Genomic DNA, 21,704 nt, shown 5'->3' with positions numbered 1-21,704 from the left:
TCTATAAGCTAATATCTGCAGATACTGATATGCTGATAATATGGTACATCTCTATTTAGAACACTGTATAAGAATAGCAACAGGAAAGCAACATAATTGCTTTGCATTTTAAATGTTTAAAGGCAAACTGGGAGACATTTTTTTCTTTTTTCAGCAAATTTTGATTATGGAAACCACAGACACAGAAAGAAGTGAATGGACTCCAAACCAGCTTTAAACAATTTGTGCACTCATTTAGCACTACAGTAATGATATTGCACATTATAAAGCTTTTAAATGTACCATATTTTTCAAAATTTCAAAGATTTATGATCAATTTTGAAGTCTTATTTCATCTCTGATTTCACAATGTGTTTATTTATTTCAACAATGGGTCTCCCCTGGAGAGGATGGTTGTATATTTTTTACATGTATATGTCTATTTATATACAGTATGTGCATAATCACCTATACTATTACAATTATAATTGTCTTTATATAACTTAATTGTTGCTGTACCCCTTGTTTTTACTCACATCTGTTGTTCAAGGTTCCTCAATGGATCTTGTTTGAAATCCAGGAGCTGGGAAAGTGGAAGAGCTGTCTGCATCTTTCAATGAATTCAAATTCAAATACATGACATGTACTCCTTGTTACTCCTTAATCTTATGTGTCTGTTGTTACTAGCTGTTTATTGATAAAATTATTGAAACAAAATTTAATATCTAGAATTAGGCTGCTGCCATGTTGGTTTTCTGAAGATAGAACTTTTTGTATGGAGGAGTGATGCCAGAGAAACAAGAAGTTGGCTAACATTTACCAGAACACACCCAGGGCTAATTTAGTATGTGGTGACTTAGCTAATTAACCATGTTTTTCACAAAATTAGGACATTTCTGTGGTGATGGCTGACCTCAGAAAGTAAATCTCATTCCATATTTAACTGGGTGTTTAAAAAATGTGATTTAATCTCATGTTTTACTTAATATGTACATTTGAAGCCTGTAAGTGTTGACCCAGGTCATGGTGTAAAAATGTAAATAAATCTTGGGCACATTTGGCCCTTTCATGGGACACCCTTGTGTGCTGTATTACTACACAAGCACCCACTTTTGACTCTGCAGCTCCACCCTGTGTTGACAAAAATACCCTACAAAGAAAAGGCACAAGCAGAAAAGTTTCATTTGTTCAGCCATGATAAAGAAAAGCAGCATACAGACCATCTCAGATTTACACAAAATTTATTTGCAGAATTTAAACTCATGATGATGCATACAGCCCCATGCTTGTCAAAAATATTTTTAAATGAACCTGACCTGAATGGTGAAATACCAATCTGTATTTAGAGAGAGAAAATACTTGCAGAGACAACCCACAAATCTCAGATGAACCTTTTCTTTTTCTAGTGTTACAAATGTTGAGCTAAGGTATACTGTCTGACACTTTAAATGATCCAGAGATCTGTAACCGCTCAATAAAATATAGCACTGTAGATTGAAAAATAGATTTCATCAGAAAAAAATGTTATTTTACATGTCATATCTACACAATGAGCATTAAATTAAAATAGCATCAGCAAAATGTAAATTGTGTATAACAAGAGGTTAGAAAACTATTGCATACAAGAGTTTGCTTATAGATGTGTTAGCTTTATAACCCCATCTGCTTTTTGAGACTGGCCAACACCTGCTCTGTATTTTATGTATTGGGGACTTTTTTGTATTATTAACTACAAAGACATATTCAGCACCTGTGCTTAAATTTGTCAAACTCCCTTCAACTTTTGACACTTTCATCAAAAGGTGTTTCCACCAAGCAGTCTGGTTTGATTCAGTACAGTTTGGCACAGTAAGCCCTGATCCTGCCGGCTTATCCACAGCCAATGCCCAAGCAGCTTCACTCATAGTCACAGGAATCCTGCCTCATTAAGAGATCTGGATCATTTGGCCAGAGTTGGTGTTTTGCCTCCCAAACAGCTCTTTATTTGGTACCATTTAGGCTTTTTCACATCTTTAAAACAACCAAAATGGGAAAAAGGGAAACCAGCTCTCAAATTCAGAACTCGTTCGCAATTAACACATCACTATGGCTAAAAATTTGCTGTATTTGCTAATTAAATCTAACCAGTGTCCCGCAGGATTTATCATACATCACTGTTGTCTTACAAAGCATGTTTATGAAAAAATAAGGGAGGACAGCTGTTCAGATTAGCACAACATATGGCACATTCTGGCTTTGACTATTGTTACCACTGTTGCACAGGAAGTGAACCTTCTTACGTCCAAACCAAGACTGCAGTGAGTCCACCATTTAGGTTCAGATAGGCATCCTTGGTACCTCAAAATGGGGTGCCATAAAAGTAGGATGGTACAGAATGGTTATTTTGGTACCTTTCCAACTTTTGACAGTGGAAATGCAATAATGTGTAGTGTACTGAACAGAATAGAACCAGATCACTTGATGGAAATACAGCTAGAGTTAAAAAAAAAAAAAAACAGACCTGATACGACAGAGATTGTCCAATAAGTTTCGAAAGAAAGTCCCAAACCTGCATGCCCTCAAATCTCCCAAAGAATTGATCCAGCTTTTTAAACATGAAATGCTACAAATATCCCAAAACGCTTTAAAATCAGTTGATTTCTCTTGGCTGTCCGAACAGAATAACCCTGGTCACAGGTAACAGTCATAAGTAATCCCAAAACAACACCGTCTGCTTTGGAAATTCTAGCAAATTACTGAAGTAAAATAGACCAGTAAAGATCTTCTTGGCTCCATCTGGATATTCGACCAATTCTATGACAAAGGTCAGCACCATTAGGTGATTTATAACTTGCTTAATGTCCAAGATGTCACAGGAAACAAAAGCAAAATAATTCAAATGACAAAGATCTGGCAAGAGACAGCTTCTCTACTGATTAGCTTTTAACAAGGCAGGAATGTATTGTACAGCGAGGAATATCCCACTTTCTTCTCTCTGCTGCCACACTAACGTGAGATAACGCTGCTCTAAAGTGGCTGGAAGTGCTTGGCACAGTGAATATTGGAGTTTACACAGCTTAGCCACATCAGTTCAACAGATGATGAAAAGAACGTGACCATTTGTGCACAGGCAAAATGTACACAAACAATATATTTTGTTCTGAAGTATTCTTTAAATAAATAGTGCTTGTAGAAAAAGATAATGTGGTGTGACTCATTTTCTCCTGAAATGCACAAATTTCCCAACTGGAAAAAAAATCAAGCCAAGTATCAGAATAACACCTCCCAAGTGCATTCTTGAAAGAATGCTCTCCAAGCTGTGATCAGCTTCACTAACAGGGACGGTAACTCTACAAGGCTGCCCTCTAGTGGACTGAACCCTGAATGAAACATGTAGGCATAAGAAAAACAGAGATTACACCCCCTGCTGTACAGTTCAATTTCAAAGAACCTCAAGGTGTTGGAAATGAGTGGAAATGTAAAGAGCTACAGCTGCTGCACCTCCAGTTGAAACCTTGAAAGCACACTCTTCAGAAGAAATAACTTTACTCCCAATGACTCAGTAACATGTCTCCCGTGCAATCAAAAATAAGACTTTTGTGGTCTGAGAAAGAGCATCAAGCACCAAGAGGAGAAAAGCATCACCGTAGATTTACACTGAGCAGTGATGCTTTAGTGTAGCCCGGTAATATCATAGGCAAAATGGTATCTAAACTGAATATATGAGTACAAAACAGTTCAATACTTGAATAAAGGTGATGCCGGCCAATCAGAGACCTTCGTAAGGCTGGCTGGTGATTGGCCAAAGAGTGCTGGTGCTTCGTCCACACCCATTAGCACACCAAAGCTGAGCTACAGGTAGGTGTCCTGCTCTGTGCTGCTAAGGCTGTGTGTGGAGCGCTGAAGAGGAGATTCTTTGGCAGGAGGAAGGTCTGAAGGAGGTGCATCTGTTTCAGTCTCTGATACAGTCTCTAGAGTCCCTCTGCTGATAGGAGGCGGGGCCGGTGGAGTTGAAGGATGAGGTGGAGGATCACTGGGCAGAGAGTAAGGATTAGGGATGTCCTCAATAGCCTGGGACTTCTTGATGCTTCTCTTCTTCTTGCTTTTCTTCTCCTCTTTGCCCTTCTTCAGCTTCGGCGTGGGCTGTGGCACCTCCAGAACGATGGTGGGGTTCTGCTCCAGGTCCTGGCGCCTCGGCGGCTCGGCTAACATGATGATCCGAGCACCGTGCATCCTAGGGGGTGACTTGAAGTTTAGCTCTCCACGATTCTTCTTCCAGCGTTTCAGCTGGGTGTGATGCTCTCTTTCCACGTCTCGTGCCGTCACTGGTATTTCCAAGATCTGCAACAGGAAGAGACACGTCACAGGTCACAGCTGAGTCGTCCACATAAAGATTACTTTCAAAGGAAATGTGTAGGAAAAGAAGACCAGCCCCTGCTGGAAAATACAGTATGTTCCTTCCACGCCTGACCATTGTGTAAAATGTGATCTTTGTTAGTAAATGCCAAAGAGCCTGAGGGCTGGTGTCAGGACAACCCTTCGTATGAGAGGAGGTATTGTTGCCGTGGACAGAGACTCACACAAAGCTTGGCTAAGGAAGCAGACACTGACCGGCCAGCACTCTGCTCAATCAGTCTCTATTTCACGTTCATTCTTACTGTCTGTTTCCTAAGCACCCACTGTTCATGAGATACAACACTCCACTACATCGCCATCAGAGGATCAGGACAGTGTCAAATCTCCATATTATCAAAGACTGTATTCAGAACAACATGTTCTCTCTGCTTTTGTGTAATCTTTCCTGCTATATGTGATGCTCACCATGTAGAAGAAATTTTGAGATGTAAAAAATGAGTTTTTTTTTCATTATAATTATTAAATAAAAATGTCTCTCTTTAACAGGTTTATTTCATTCAAAAATGGAAGATAATGTTGTTTCTTGCAAGTTGTAGTTGCACTTGCTTTGGAAAAATAAGTAAATATAAACGCAATCCATAGATATATACTTTGTAATTGCATGTCAAAAAATTATATATTTGGCAGCAATCCATTACACAGTAGAAGGAAACTGTATAAAGGGCAAACATTAACGTCTCAAGACAAAGCATGAAATATGGCAGCCTTTGGTAGAGGAAACAATAATAATGTGAGTGAGACAGGCACATTTGTGTTTAAATTAAGGACATCTGGATTGTAGAGATCTCTTCATTTAACCAAAGACACTGTAGTAAGAGGACACCGACGTGGGGCCAGACATTTATGATTATTCAAAGCTTTGGAGGAACACACAGAAAAGCTGCAGGTAATCTGTGGGTTATTCTGTATATAATTCTATACTACTCCAATAACCTATAGCTGCCTTTCATTGTTTCTAATTTGACAACACATTGAAATCATGTGCATTACAATGGCACACACAATTTCAGCAATATAGGAAGGTACAGGAAGGTAAAGTACTTTCACCTGCCAAACACAGCATTAACATACATATATACAGGTGCAATGTAAAAAAAAAAAAATTATCACGAAAAGGTTCATTTGTTCCCTGTGATTTGATTCAAGAAGTAAAACCTCCATATATTCTAGATAAAGCTCGTACAGGGTGAAATATTTCAAGACTATTTTAGTCTTGATGATCATGATGAAAGGATTGCGGAATGATGACCTTCTGGAAAATTACGCTCATTTATGCACTCAGTAATTGGTTGGAGCACCGACAACATCAAGCCAATCAGTTTGTGGCACTGCTGGGGTGTTATGAAGCACAGGTTGCTCTGATAGCAGGCTTCAGCTCATTTGTATTGTTGAGTCTAGTGTCTGTCATCTTCCTCTTCACATTTCCTCAGAGATTCTCTACAGGGTTCAGGTCAGACCAGTTTTCTGGCCAATCAAACTCAGCTATGCCATGGTCAGAGAACTAGTTTCTGGTTGTTTAAGCTTCACTCTGAGCAGGTGCCAAGTCCTGCTGGAAAAGGAAACCAGCATTTCCATAAAGCTTCTCAGCAGATGGAAGCACGAAGTACTTTATTATCCCCTGGTAGATGGCTGACAGTATTGACGTTGAACTTGACAGTGGACCAACATCAGCAGAGGACATGGCACCTCAAACCATCACTGACTGTGGAAACTGAACACACTGGACTTCTAGTGCCTTGGATTCTGTGCCTCTCTGATCTTCCTCCAGACTCTGGGACCTTGATTTCCAAATAAAATTCAATATTTACTTTCACCTGAAAGCAGGACTTTGGACCACTGAGCAACGGTCCAGTTCTTTTTAAACCAAGCCCACATGAGGCACTTATGATGTTGTCTGTGGTTCAGGAGTGGCTTAATGCCAAGAACAGGACAGTTGTAGTCAATTTGCTGGACCCATCTGTGTGTGGTTGCTCTTGATCCACTGACTCCAGCCTCAGTCCATTCCTTGTGAAGTTCCCCTGAGTTCTTGAATCTGCTTTGTTTGACAATCCTCTGAAGGCTGAGCTCATTCTTGTTGGCTGTGCTCCTTTGCTTATCTCAGTTTTCTCTTCCAGTCAACTTTTCTTGAATATGCTTTGATGCAGCTTCTGAGAACAGCCTACCCTTTCAGCAGTGACCTTCTGTGGGTTACCCTCCTTGTGGAGGGTGACGATGATTGTGTTCTGGACAGCTATACAGTCAGCAGTCTCCCCATAATTGTGGTTGTGTGTACTGAACCAGAGTGGGAGAATGAAGGCTAAAGAAACTTTTGCAAATCTGACTTTTCCACAATATTCTAATAATTTGAGACAGTAGATTTTTTTCATTTTCTTGAGCTGTAAGCAGTAATCTTCAAGGTTAAATCAAAAAAAGTCTTGAAAATCTTTTCCGATGAGAATAGTCTAGAATATATGGAAATTAAACTTTCTGAAGTAAATCACAGGAAAAAAATGAACTTGTACATGACATTTATTCTTTAGATGCACTGTACAAATCCTACAAAAGCCCATATTTCATTGTTTCATTCTAATAGATGCATTGTCATTATTTCAAAATAAAAAAAACATGAAGATTAATAGCGCTTTTATAAGGCACATTTTTTAATAAAAGCCCTTGTAGGATTCATAACTTTCCACATATGTAAGGATTTCTCATTTTTTCTATAAACATGTACTCTGTGTGTGCAAATTAAGTAAATAAAATTGATTAAAATGAAACTTATGTGTGAAGTTAGGATTATATAGGCAAACCAACATATTGATTATGGGATTTTACTTCTCTTACCTCTCGGACAAGGAAGCCCTCCTGCATGTATCGAGGCTCTACAGCCCTGAGGAGCTCCATGGTTTCATACTGGCCCTGGCAGGCCTTTAGCTTCTCCCGGGTACCCAGCATGCACTTCAGCAGCACCAGGCCAACACGGAAGATTATCTTCACCCCTGGAACAGAGAACAAAGTATCAGTGTGATAAACCTCTAATGAATGTTTATCTTAAACATCTGCAACATGCTGCAGTGAGCCATGGTTACCATCGCAGAGGAACATGTCCCAGACCCGCAGCACAGAGGCCCAGGGCAGCGTCCTAGAGAAGGCACACATAAACCACTCTGTCATGTAGAGGATGGGGTCGATCTTGTGTTTCTCCAGATGGCGATAGGCTAGCGGGGAGACACGTCGTAGCAGCGCGAACAGGATCTCTCCATCCAACTGTATTGCTTCCTGAAAAACACACAGGTAGGAAACATCAACAAAGAAGCCATGTGAGGTTTGTATTGTAGTAGCTGAAACATGATACACTTGTTATAATCATCCATTAAAAATAAACCAGCCTAAATGAACAATGTTGTAACACACTGAAGTAAATAATCCAAAGTTTTATTATAGTTTTGACAAGACAGACAACGCCCAGCTGGTTTCATCACCAAGTTTGCCACACTGTGAACTCTGCAGCAATAACAATGCATTCCTGTTTCTCTCTAATCACAGCATAAGTCCACTTTATTCATCTGGATTGTAATTCTTGGAACAAACAGAGTCACATGGAGTTATTTGCACAGTGCACTTCCAACACCTGGTGATGTCACCATGTATGCGTGCACATGTTTGAGTCTCACCAGGCCAGGACTGTAGTAGCCAGGAAGATACTTCTCACAGATTTGGACCAGCCCCCAGAAGGCATCCTGTGGAAAAACACGCACATGATGTCAGAAAAGTGCTCCTTTTACAAAGCGTTACAGTGAGTTCACACGGAAGGCAGGTTAGAAACAGAAATGCTGACTTAAATTAGGAAAGAAAAGCTAAAGTCTGGCTGTTCTTTTAATCTTCACATAATAAAAACATGGAAGTTTAGAGGGAACAGACAAAGTATGCTTAGGCTTCATAGAAAAAAGCTGTAAAATAAGTTTGAATAAAGAAAACTTTCACTAAGTTTGTTTTTTAATAGGGCATAAACAAAGCAAAACCCCCTTAATTGTCTACATTCTGTAATAAGCATCACATGCTATTGGTTTATTTTAACACATGACTGTTATTATGACTGAACAGTGCAGATGTTTGCATGATAAAAAGATCACGGTACTCACCCTTTGACAAATCAATTTGGCATTTTGAGGTCATAACTCACATCTTAAAACCCTACCTATTAAAGTTTAGGACTGCTGAAAACTTTTATCATCAAGTTTAATACCTTGTAAGATTTTTTTTCAAGACCAAAACAAAGAGAAACATTGACATCATTTTTGCTCCCAGACGCATCTTTTTATTTTTCATGTGGGACTCTATGGATTTAAGTTTAAAAGCTTTTTGCATATCTTGCAAGTCTCTTCATATTAATTGATTTCCTCTGCCAACCAGTGTTAATTTCATCGGCTAAAACTATGACTAAAAATGTTATACGACAGCCTTTTTTTCTATGACAAAAACCAGACTAAGACTAACAAAAATAGATCTGTGATGACTAAAACTGACGAAAAGTAAGTTTAGTTTTCGTCAAGATGACTAAAACTAGACAAAAATGTAATGTAGTTTTTGTCGGACATTCAAAATCCGGGATTTTTCTCCACTGTGGGTAAATCTGTCAAAAAAAAAAGAAACAATGCAATTGTAGCTATTCTGCCTCTCAGCTGTAGAAAGCAGGGATCCCAGGTTTGACAGAGTGCAGAGAACACACTACCATGACTTAGTACCAGATTTCGGCAAGAAAATAAATGCTTGGACTAAAAGTAAAGACTAAAATGTGAGGACTTTTTATGGACTAAAACTAGACTAAAATGTTTTGAGTTTTCATCCACTAAAACTGGACTTAAAGAGGATAAAAAAGACTAAAATGTGACTAAAACTAAAATGCATTTCATTTAAAGACTAAAACTAATACTAAATTTAAAAATAGCAGCCAAAATTTACACTGCTGCCAACTACTCCCTAAATTTTCCATCTTGAAGCTAAACGTCTCTCTTCTATTCATATTCTGTGAGTTTGTGCAGAACACTCTGCTGTAAATGCTGGATTTATTTTTTTTTAACAAACATGCAAATTCTGGAAGAAAAGGATTACACAAGATCATACAACTTAAAGATGTGCATATATGTTGTCATACAGTTGTAACTTGAATCAAATAAAAGAAAATTTTAATATATTAAACAAGAACACATTATTACACTCATATGACAAGCAGAAGGTGTTTGATATTTGCTTCTGGCTCCTCTTATTAAAAATATAAATGGTGGTGTATACACTTTAATTTCAGAGAAATGAAATATAGGAATCATAATCAGGGCTTTCTATAAGTGCCAACTGTCAAACAATCAGCTGATTAGTCACTAACTTAATTCAACAGTTTGACTAGAAAGTAACAACTCCCTTTTCCTGTACATTTTACCTTTATTTTATCAACGAATCAAGGTAAATCAAGTCAAATTCAGTAACTTTAGATGAAAGGTTTGTGCTTTTCTGTTATGTATAGGTACTAAACTCTGAAGGTATTCTTTTCATTAAAGCAGTAAACATGTTTTTTCATCTGAATGTTTTTTCAATTAAAGTGTTTTTTTATGTGTTCCTTTCCTAACCCATGTGATCAAATTACAACCACAAACTATTATAGGTCGTTTCCACCAAGCGGTCCGGCTCAGTTTGGTGCGGTACGGCACGCTTTTTTTGGCGTTTCCATAGAAAAAGGTTCCCAAAAAAAAACGACCCGTACGGTCCCACTTTTCGGCACCCTTCTGTAGGGGTGCCAACAGAACCGTACCAAAAAGGTGGAGCTAAACACACAACATTAGAGGTTGCACTGACGTCATGTCAGCGCGCGACCCAGCTGCCCGCCTCCGGGCTTTAAACACGGAAGTCTGCGCTGTGAGAAGCAGGCGAAAACAGGAGAAAAATGGACTAATATCTGATTCATCCGTGATGGATGAGAGACTAAATTAATGCAGAAGTTTTGTGAATACGAAGCCTTTGAATAGTTCATTCTCATCTGTAACTAGTTATTAATCTACTTCTTACGTTAGATAACCTGTGAAAACATCGTTCTGTGGTTGTTGAACGGACTCGTAAAACTTTAGACTGCAGACTATTTTAAAACGAGATCAGCTGAACACCAGCTGAACTTTTACTTTATTTTTACTGTGGCAAATTCTCACAGTACAGTTCTAAACTTTCATATTTTGTCATATAAACTGTTCTGGACTAGATATATTCACTTATTAACGTAGCGTTATGACTCAAACTGTCTCTGTACACGTATTCCATCAGCTGAGGATCTTTACTGACAGCAATTAACATAATTAAGATGAAGTTATTTTTTAAAAAGCACTTTCAGCTGAAATAAAGCTGTTTACTGCTTATTCCCAACTGATTTCTGTCACTCATCCTTTCTATAACTCTGCAGCTGGAACAGCTGACTCGCGCTGACTGTGACTTCACATGCATGTTTTTACAGCCCCACCCACCCAAGTGAGAGCACGGGTGTCTGTGAAAATGCAAACTATTTTGGGGTTTAGCATACCAAACCGAACTGAATCAAACCAGACCCCCTGATGGTAACACGGCATTAGAAGCTCAACATTCCTCAGGCGGGACCCCCAAACCTCCTCTTACTTGTGCCTCGCTTTGTTAAATAAGCAAGGGGCAAGCTTTCAGACCCTCTTCTCTGGCTTCTTTTCCCCACAGGCTGACTACTCCATAAGGCAATACTACTGGATACTCAAAGGTGATTGGCAGGGTTTGTTAGTTTGTTTGTTAGCAACATGACTCAAAAAGTTATGGATGGATAGTGATGAAATTTTCAGGAAATGTCAGAAATGGCATAAGGAAGAACTGATTAGATTTTGGGAGTTATCCGGATCATTGTCTGGATCCAGGAATTTATTAAAAGATTCTGTACTATTGGGAGACAGGGCTAATGGCGGAGGTCTGCACTCTCTGAGTGCTTTTCTCGTTTCTTGTTTTGATGCAAATACTACCCCTAGCATACACGGAAGAGCTACCAATTCAACCTGCCTACTACTAGTGCTCTCTGTCACACTGCTTCACACAGGAAGACACAGACAAACATGCTCCTCCTGCTTGTTTTTTTCAGACTGACTATATACAGTGCAGAAATGTCATGGACTTAGAATATCAGACAATCCAGCAGCAACATTTTAGTCCTATAAAAATGTTTAAAACCTTAAATTCTCAAAAAAAAAATCTAACTTGGTTTCTAAAATTCCTGAAAGGAAGACTGTGATGATATCTTGACTAATAAAATAATAAGGATAGACTTATTTTAGGGACGATTCATTAAAAAACACATCTGATGAGTTAAAATAGAAAGCCAACATTTACACCCCAAAACAATCACCATGGCTGCTGTTATATTGTTCTCAAGTTTATCTATTATTCAGTTTCTGGAGCAGCTCAAGGATTTATCTCCAGATTACGTCATCTGTACAGCCTGTCTCTGTGCAGCTCAGCTTAAAAATAGAGGTCTTCAAGGTCACAACTTAAAACACAGCTGGAAAATATGACAAAAAAGAAGTGAGATTTCTATTTTTGGGTGGATTTCACTCTTTAAAACTTAAACACAAAGACTTCTGAGCTTTGTCTTGACGCACTCACCCAGAGAGGCGATAAACACAAAGTCAACAGAGTATTACAAACATATGGTGACAGTTCACTCACACCAAACATGGCAGTTTATTTGGTGTTCGTGGTTAAACGGGGGAGGCGTACCTCGGCAGGCATGTGCATAAGCAAAACAGCAGCGATAGGAGCCTGAGCCTGGCAGTACCCCTCCTCTGGTCTGTACAGAGTGTAGGCCTTCAGGACACGGAACAGGTCCTGCTGCCTGCGGATGGTCAAAACACCAACACAAAGGTTTCACAGTCAAATGATGTCTGTTATCAGTGTCAGTGTTTAATGTCACATCATATCAGACAGCTTACCCGTGTCCTCCCCGCGACACAAACATTTCATGAAAGGGAAACTGTCGATGGAGGTCTTTCTCAATCACATCCAACCATTTGGGGTCTCCAGTCTGGCTGTCCAGCTCCTGAATTAACACAGAGGGCAATGTCAGATGTCCTTATTTCATATTTGAGAGAGTGGGCACTCACTTAAGTTAAACAACGAAGAACTGCTTCAAAAGATTTCAAACTTTGCTATCCTCAATCAAATATGCTAAGTCCTGTTCTCTATTTTTGAACAGCTTCTTTCAATATGAATTGGCTCCCAACTGTGTAAAACACATCTGGGTCTGCAACCGCAAAAGTAACCCTGCTGGCATGGCAGCAGTTTCAGTAACAGTTTCAGCTGAAAGTTAAAAAAGAAATGATACCAAAAATACAGCGTAGGAAAGCTGAAATGAGGAAGTGAAAGAATGAGATTCTCTGACCTGAAACTTTCCACGGTTCTGCTCTTTCTTCATCTTCCCTCCTGACAGGTAGAGCCATGCACGGCCTCGGAGGGCAGGAGGGATTCCTTTCTGGCACCGCAGCCTCACCTGAGCCACAAAGGGTCAAGAGGTCACCAAATGATGCAGGACAGAGAGGAAATAACAAAGACAAGGGCACGCCACAGGCCGAGAAATGCTGCACGCTGGCTGGTACAATCTGTACAGTCAGTGTAAAAATACACAGCCTGTTGCCTGAACCCATGAAAAATGCTGTTTTCAAGGAGCACACTGCCATAGGCTTTTGTTTTACAACCCAATGTATCACATGATAGGTAAATAAACATAAAAATCATGTTCCAGTAGACCACATTGGTATTGCGGCCATGCTTCTGTGACACCACGCTCTGGGCAGAGAGCTCAGTTATGTTGTATTGTTACGTTTCAGTTTATCAATTACATAAACGTTAAATTCCAGAGAACCGTTTTTATTTCAACACTTCCTGATTGCAACACAACTTCGTAAAGTAATGGATACTGAAAATCTAGAGAGACATCAGACCACATTAAATGCAAGAATAAATTTTAAAAATTATGAAAAATTTAAAAACATGTTTGATCAATCCTGTTAGCTACCTTAAGCATTCAGCCACTTCCTGGTAACATTTATGTTTCATAATCACAGACATGATGGAAAAGCCATGTGCATTACTTAGATAAATCAATGTTCTTCTTGAACAGTCTGAGGTAAAACACTTTACTTGCATTTATTGTTGCATCTTTGATGCAGTTTAGTGCCCATTTCTGCAATCCACAAGTTACGTAATCAATATGCTTGTATTTAGGGCTGACACCTTCCAGCTGGTTAGTCATTATGCTCTCATCCGACCAAGAGTCTGCTTGTCTTTGAGATAAAATGGAGATCTTCTCTCACTCCCTGAATGACAAGTTGATTGCTTGGTGCATGGGTGTAATTTCAGTCAACCAAGTTTTCTTTGGTTGACAGCAGGCCTACTTAAAAATACGAAAAGGATCTGAAAAAATACACCAGCCTTTTCAATCTTGTCTGTGGTTATCAGACAGAAATGTCAACTATAATGTGGCAGTGCGCTGTTGTCAGCTTCGACTTTATAGTAGCTAATAGGTTGTCAATCCTGTTGTTAAATGTAAATGTGGTCTGATCTCTGTCTGGATTTTCAGTCTCCATTTTTTACATTGTCTCTTTTCAATCTGGAAGCGATGAAATAAAACAGTTGTCAGAATCTCTACATTTATAAGACGAACAACCAGGAACATAAAAGTACATGATGACAAGAAACAGCACAGGTGTTAAAGATTAAAATAAAAATGTGATTCAGACTCTACTGTAGAGTCATTCTTAATGTTATTATTAGTAACATTAGTGCTTTCACAATAAGCTGAAATGCCCGCCATGAAAAACCTCAGTTAAGGAGCATCATTTTTCAACTAAGTGAATTATTGTTGTCAAACTGTTCAATATTTGGACAGATTCTTTTGATCCTACATGTTATAAAAACAATAAAATCTCAATTTTTAAATGACTGATAGTAATGAAAATCATGAGAGAAAGGGAGGGCAGCAGGAGCTAATTAAAACACATTTCTCAAGTTGTTTTAGCACAATAGAGCTGACACTGTCACAGCACCACAATATAGGCGTTGTTTCCGACAGAAATGCCGCCTATGTTTGTAAGCATTTCTGTTGTGTGGGAGTTTGCTGGCACATTAAAAACAAGAAATAACCCAAGAATACATGCCTAGGATTTGTATTTGTATTACCATTGTAGTAAAAAAAAAAAAAAGTTGTTCATATTTTCTTTTTTTAACTGTTATTATCAAAGTTTAAAACTCTGATGTCTACCAGAGTATCAAACTCTGTATGCGCTTTTGTTTGACCAAAAACATCTTTGGCAAGCTAGGACAACTTGAATGATGATATTATTTTCGAGATCCTCATCTCAATTTAACACGAAACTAGAAATAACCCAAACAATGTACACTCACCGTGGTGCAGATGTGTTCTGCATTAGTCATAATTCACTAGAATTCATTTAAAACATGGCCAGCAGATCAAACCTCAGATCATAACTTGCTTACTGCCTCAAAGGCAAAGTAAAGCAGAACTTCCTACTTTAATAGTTGAGATGGAAACTAATTAAGCCAAAGATACTTAGTGATTGCATCATTAAATTACACTCAATTTATCACATTTTTCTTCAATGGTTTATCAGGAAAAGCCCATTTTTGATTGTAATAGAATTAAATGGAGAAAGAATAAAGTGGAAGCTCAAACTATATGTGTGTAGTTTTCACTTGTGCACAGCTACACATCACCCTGCTATACCTCAAGCATCACTAGATCATAGTGTTAAATCAGAAGGTGTGGCTGTTATCTTTTACACTGACAAACAAACCACTGTGGGCACAACAGCGTGGGTGAATGTGTTTCAGTACAACACAGACAGTCATTTTGGTTAAACAGCATTAGCATTGCTGAGTTCCTTTGTTTTGTTTTATATTTTTCTGAGAACGAGCTCCAAACTCCCACATGGAGATTAAAAATGTCTACAACCGTTATTATGAACCAAAGGAGGACAACAAGGGATCAGAAACCTTTGAGCCTACTAATTCAGCGAGTAAAGGAAAACAGCTTAAAGCTCAAATACACAAATTTTCTTCCTCATGACATGTTTTGTATAATTCAAAGTCTGTTTTGCATTTAAGCGCCATAGTTTACATGCACAGCACCTTTATTACATGCTTTTCTCAGAGGAAGTAAATACAGCCCCACCCTGAATCTGAGACTGTCAATTTGTCACATGGTGCACGGGCCGATAAAGGGATGGGTCATGTCCTGCCCTGCTGCTGACTCATGGAAATGAGGTGAAATTGCAACTTCGTACTGAACTGTTAAGAGAGCTGCATGGAGAACCAGTCAGACAAGTAAAGCTGCAAACAATGTGTCCATAAAAGTCTTTTCCTTGTGCAATCAAATTCTTGGGAAATGCCATTTGCTCTGTCTGATCATGTGTACAAAACAACTTGGGAGGGAAAAACTGCTGCCTAGAGACAACTGTGGTAAAGTTGGAGAAAAAACTGAACCATATCGCATGAGGAACTGTACAAACAAGCCCATCCACATTTTGTGTGACTGACATAACACTTGGCACTGACCTTATTGAATCTCTTGATCATCCACTTGTCCCAGTGGCCGAGCATTTCCAACCACTTCACCTCCCTCTGTCTGAGCACCTCTGGAGGAACCTCACGAGTTCTGGAGAGAAAATGTAAAAAAAATAGATTAACACATGGTTGTAATTTTACACAGTCAAAGAATATAAATAGTATTTCAGATCAGACCTATTCCCTCCTACTAAAGAGGGTCAGCAATTCAAAAATAGTAGTCAAGATTTTCAAATCGGTTAGGTTAAAAAGTGCAAGCATCTTGAAGTTCAGCGATACAACTAGTCTACTGTCCTTGTCCCTGTATGCATGCAGAGCAGGAGAATTGATCTACTGATGGAAGCATGCCTGCCTTCATTATGATAGATGAAGGCATGCCAACTTTCAGCTAGTTACTATAGACCTTCTTCCTGTTGACCTTCAGTAAACTGGTTTTATATTGAATGGTGAAAATAAGACAAATTTTACAGCTCCATACATTTCCTACAACCTCTGCCCTTTACTTCTGGCACAAATGCAATGCATACTGTCCCTCTAGCTTTTGGTGATATATACTAGTTAGAGGCCAATGAGTACAACTTCTGCTATACTCTTGATTTTTTATTTTAATAACATGGGGTACTTCATGCATACGGACAGTTTCAAATGATTTTTTTATCTTAATATCCTCCAAACACACATATTAGACTGTGAGACCACACACCTGCCATCTGGAGTAACAATCTCACAGTGAGGGCTGCACACATACAAGATCTCACAGAAACCTGCGTGATCAAATGGGACTTCAGCAGAAAAACATACATGGAAGCGAATTAAAGTCCTTAGCTAGCTGTGCTGGAATGCATTACAGATCAAGCAAAAATAAGAAAAAAAACAAGGAAAAAGAATCAGGGTTAAAACATGGCTGATATGAAGGAGTAGTTTATCCATCCTGTCTACTGGCTCTTATTGGTTGTTGTGGATATTCCCTTAGGAGGAGTCCAAGCTAGATCAGGGAGGTTCTGATGCATTAGGGAGCAGTAATTATGTATTTTGACACCACACAACTGGGATTATTTGGAAAAGAAACACTTAGTGACGAGCCTCAGCTCAGGACGCACAAGCCCCAGAACATCAGGTGGGTCAAATGTGGCCTAAAGTTGAGCTTATAATTGTGAAGTGTGTGGCCAGCTTTGGCCCAACTTCAAGAACTCTGATTTTAGATGTACTTACATGTTTACATGGACTTTAAAAGAAAACCTTGCAAAGCAGATGGATTGTCCACATTCCATATCTGTCCTCAACAAAACTCGAATCTGAAAAGACTGTGCCAGGTCTGAGTAGGACCAGAGAAATCAGTGTTATTTGAGGAGAATGAGGCAGTTAACCTACAGTCAGAGTGTAGTTTTACAGTGACTAAACTGCAACTGGCTACCACTGGTGTAGCACTGACCACGAATGTGGCTATAGTATAACGGCTTTCTTATCAAAACTGAGCCACATTTCTTTATTAAAACAACAGTCACACTGAAAACTCCTCTTGAAATACAAAATGTTTATTTGTACTTCTGACCGACCTTGTTGTAAGTTTTATCCATCAACAAGCTCCACAGTTAAACTCTGTTAGTGCCTGCCTGTTGAGCTCAGATTACAGATTACAACCTGTACATGCCTACTACCTCATTTTGTCTTGTCGCTCTGGCCCTTCATGTGAAAGACAGAACGTTTGTCCAATCACCTTCTACATTTTTTTGAAAAGTCCTACCTTTCCCAAAAGCTTTGTATGGGAGGTTTTTCAGGGGAATGTTAATTAATTAGTCTATCTGGCATGGCAGATTAGTTTTTGCACTGAATATCTTTATTTATTTAGGAAGTGACCATACCATAGTTACAGTTTTTTTAATTGCAGTTTTACATGACACCAGATATTTCCAGAAGTTTTCAAAGACAGAGAATTTATGAATTTGTGTAATTGTAATTGGACATGTCTTTTTATGGAGGCCGCCCAGGGTTTCCTGTTTAATCACCCAAAATCACCTCCTAGACATGCAAGCATCCCACACTCACATTCCTGTGAGTTAGAACCAGCACTGCCCAGCGCCAGCCACTTTCGCTGCCTCGTTGTCAATACAGTTTCTTGTAATTTGAATTGATGACTCTGTTCAATACAAACGGCACCTCATAAGACACATTTCTTAAATAGAAAACTGACATTTTGTTGTCATTCATACATTTCTCATAATGAAAGAGAAAATGCACTTTTGCTGGAAGCAGACCCAGGATGTGAATTCATTTATGTTGAACAGAGTACTCAATTCAAAACAAAAAATGAACATAGGAGCTGGACAGCGCTGGTCTGTACTTGTCATATTTTGTTACTGCTTTGGTTGAGAGCCCCCTGGCAGCCAAATTTTACATATTGTACATGTAAAATTCCAGTTTTAGATGGACTAACAATAATTTGCCTTTTCTAACTGCATCCAAACATACCAACAGTGGTCTGCAAATATGCAATGCTGTGGCCACTGGCCACAATATTTTTATCCCCATACTTCAAGCCACCATGCTACATTTCACCAAACAACCACATGTCTTTGCTCAAGTGTTAACAAAGGCTCACGCTCCAAAACTATTTTGCAGGAGCAGCCAAAAAACTAAAGCAGATAAAGCAAGTGGCCTTTCAGAATGAAAACAACAAGATGACAACAATGCATAATTCTTTTTTTTGTATTAGCTCCCACAACATCTAACCAAAACAGTTTAAAGAAATAGTATGCACCAATAGGTTGAAAAAATACTTGATTTTTCCCATTTAAATTATAACATTAAGGCATCCAGTCCCTCAGTACTAGCCTTGTCATTCAGTGTAATGAAGTGTCAATAACTTTTTCAATGCAGTGTTAATTTTGGCCCTAAAGGGTACTTTGGCCCTGAAATTAAGAGGCTTTGTAGGCTCAGGGTCCAGTGCAAAGAAAATGTTTCCTCCCTGATGATAAGCCTAAAACAAAACTCTTGACTGAACTGAAGGTAATTGTTAGCAGCAGGCTCTTTAGTGTTAAAAACTTAATAAACATTCCCAGAAAGGCTGTTCATCGTGTGCCATCAGATCTGTGTGTGTGTGGTCATCACATATCCAGTAAGCACAATGAGCAGACAGTAAAAAATAGTGCTATAAAAGACACCAACTCAGATCTTGTCCTTTGATGGTAAAGCCTTTTAAACCTCAAAGAGCTGCAGTGAAGATTTGACTGACTTGTGATGTAATTCAATTTAGAGGCAGGAGACATTAGGAGCTGCAAATAATATTCCTTAAGAGAAAAAGTAAACTGAAGTCTAACCTACACTGTGAATGAGGTATGGTGCTATACACAGCTATGTAATTTTCTCATCAGCAATAGCCTGTAATTGTAGGGCTCAGACTGTTTCAAAGGGTTTTATTTCAAACATGGGATGGCCCTCTGTAAGCCTAAAAAAAGACGTAGGGTATACGCTAGAGATCAGTACAACAAAATGTTTTACTCCAGCTTCAACCTCTAAAAATGAGTTACTTTCAATCACTGCCAAACAGTGCAAGTCAAACCCTGGGTGTGTGACCTGGGTGTGTGACCACCTATAAAACCTGGAGCCAAAAGAGGCCCTCTAGAAACAGGGCACCACATCTTCGGCTCCAAGTCTGCCAAAACTCTCTTTCTAAAAAAGAAAAAAAAAAAGAAAAACAGGAAACTCCCAGCCAGCCTGTGCTTGGCACAACTTTCACTCACTACTTCCACTATTTCAGAGCTGTGATTTTAGGCTTCAGGCCTCTAGTTACAAAAGAAAAGACAGAAGGGCCTTCATAGACGGGAAACACTATCTTGTCTCAAATGGTATGAATAAATGAATTCAATGAAAAAATACAAGCAAGGCAGTGTGGTTTTGTTGATAAAGCTTTAACGCAAATAAATCAAGCATAATGTAGATAATATAATATTTCAGATTACAGAATGGAGATGAATTTTGCCACATGTTAGAAACAATTCCATTTGATAGTATTAACATTTTCCTTTTGAGTGGGAGGCAATAACTTTGCATGGACACACATTGTGCCACGCAGCTGGTTGGGAGTTTGTTGTGGAGAGGCACCAAGACAACAACTAACAACACTTGTGACATGTCACCTTAAATACAATGGCTGCTAAACCTCTCCAGCTCTGTTCAACTTTTATCCTGGATGTTGTTTTAAAAACTGCATTGCTTCCATTTTTGGCAGGTTAGAGTTAACATGGAAGAAAAGTCAATGAATCAGTGCGGAGCTGAAACAAACTTACTGTCCCTCCACGCTCTGCTGCGCCCCACCGATAAATCCATATTTATCCGTCTGTCTGTCGCTGGTGAAGCCGTTGATCTCTGAGTCTGATCCCAAAGAGCTTTCATCGTCCATATGACTGCTACTTATAGTCCGGATACTCCTTGTGTCCGCCGATTGACGACCGTTTTCTATGTTGGCCATGTTAGCAAAAGAGCTAGCTGGCTAGCCAGGACAGCTAACGTCAGCGAGCTTGTTGACAGCCCAAAGTCAAAAGTGCTCCTCTTCATATGTTGTCGAATCAAACTGCATCGACGCCATGATTTATCCACTTGAGTTAAACTTTCTGACTTCTAAGTTAAATAATACTCAACGCTGCAACTGACAAGCCACGTCAAAGTAGGTTGCGCTAGCTAAAATTAACTTGAGTGCTTCTTCAGATTCAACATAAGCTAGCTAATGTTGCTAACATAAAGTTAGCCCGAAGTATACGTGCCAACAGTAGCCACAACTAATTATATACTGACCCTACATTAGACGAGGCAATACTACATGTTTAGTATTTAAACCTAGTTAGTCATTTACTAACTACGTTTGCAGGTTGAATAATTTATCATGTTTTTAGCAGACGGATCCAGGTTCGCTGTCCTGTCATCCCGACTGTGCTGAGATTTCGCCTCGACCAGCAGCAGCCCAGTCTGCCGTCCTGGGCTGGATTTACCGTCTTAACGTTTCCCCTAGTGGATGAGCTGGGAAGTAAATGTCTGGAAAATATGCAGTCTTTGCATTGTGTCCCTGCTGCACTGCTATTAATATGAACCGTATAATACGGGGCATAGATCTAAGTAAACCATCAATTTCGAGGAAACGAACTATTTACTGTTGTGTTTAGTCTGAACTCTTAATCCGGGCATTTTCAGCACTTGGTAGTCTGCATCAGAGCACGAAGTCTGTATTTATCTTTGTAGTGTTTATACATTTTATTTTAAGTTTCTTTTCAGTGAGTCTGCAGCTCATATTTTTTTTTATCCTTGTTTCACATGCAGTAAAATGCAAGATTAGGGAATAGTATTTTTGGAATATACAGGTGCATCTAAAAAAATAGAATATCATGAAAAAGTTCGTTTTTCCTGTGATTTAAATTAAAGAAGTAAAACTTTCATTCATTCTAGATTCATCATTACTAAGTGAACTAATTTTTTTCTAGTTTGTTTTAATCTTGATGACAGTTTACAGCTCACAAAAATCAATAATCCACCTGCTCATCATATTAGAATATCACAAAACACCAGTCTAAGGATTTATATTACAAAAATGTTGACCTGGAAAATAACGCTCATGTATGCACTCAGTGATTCGTTGGAGCTCCTTTTGCACAAATTACTCCATCTACATGGTGCCAATCAGTCTGTGGCACTGCTGGGGTGTTATGAAGCCCAGGTTGCTCTGATAGCAG

General features: G+C 38.9%; 1 protein-coding gene across 1 annotated transcript; it reads right to left on the bottom strand.

The window, feature by feature from the left end:
• Window positions 1-1,203: 1,203 nt before the first annotated feature.
• On the bottom strand, window positions 1,204-20,935 carry LOC121509602 (TBC1 domain family member 10A-like). Its single transcript, XM_041787086.1, has 9 exons — window positions 20,271-20,935; window positions 15,976-16,075; window positions 12,785-12,892; window positions 12,336-12,442; window positions 12,124-12,238; window positions 8,028-8,093; window positions 7,443-7,632; window positions 7,198-7,352; window positions 1,204-4,299 (listed from the first exon to the last, which is right to left on the bottom strand). The coding sequence occupies exons 1-9, from the start codon at window positions 20,450-20,452 to the stop codon at window positions 3,811-3,813; spliced, it is 1,512 nt and encodes a 503-aa protein (XP_041643020.1). The 5' UTR covers window positions 20,453-20,935; the 3' UTR covers window positions 1,204-3,810.
• Between the last annotated feature and the right edge of the window lie 769 nt (window positions 20,936-21,704).

This window comes from Cheilinus undulatus, linkage group 5, assembly GCF_018320785.1.
Source record: "Cheilinus undulatus linkage group 5, ASM1832078v1, whole genome shotgun sequence".
Classification (NCBI taxonomy): domain Eukaryota; kingdom Metazoa; phylum Chordata; class Actinopteri; order Labriformes; family Labridae; genus Cheilinus; species Cheilinus undulatus.
Note: the sequence above shows the minus strand (reverse complement) of the source record. Positions and strands in the feature narration are given on the sequence as shown.

What these genes read in the sequence shown, in the direction of transcription:
- LOC121509602 (XM_041787086.1), bottom strand. Translation starts at nt 20,452, where the DNA reads ATGGCCAACATAGAAAACGGTCGTCAATCGGCGGACACAAGGAGTATC. An exon ending in TGATCAAGAGATTCAATAAG is followed by an intron (nt 12,893 to 15,975) that starts GTCAGTGCCAAG and finishes TTTGTGGCTCAG; the next exon opens with GTGAGGCTGCGGTGCCAGAA. An exon ending in AGAACCGTGGAAAGTTTCAG is followed by an intron (nt 12,443 to 12,784) that starts GTCAGAGAATCT and finishes GTGTTAATTCAG; the next exon opens with GAGCTGGACAGCCAGACTGG.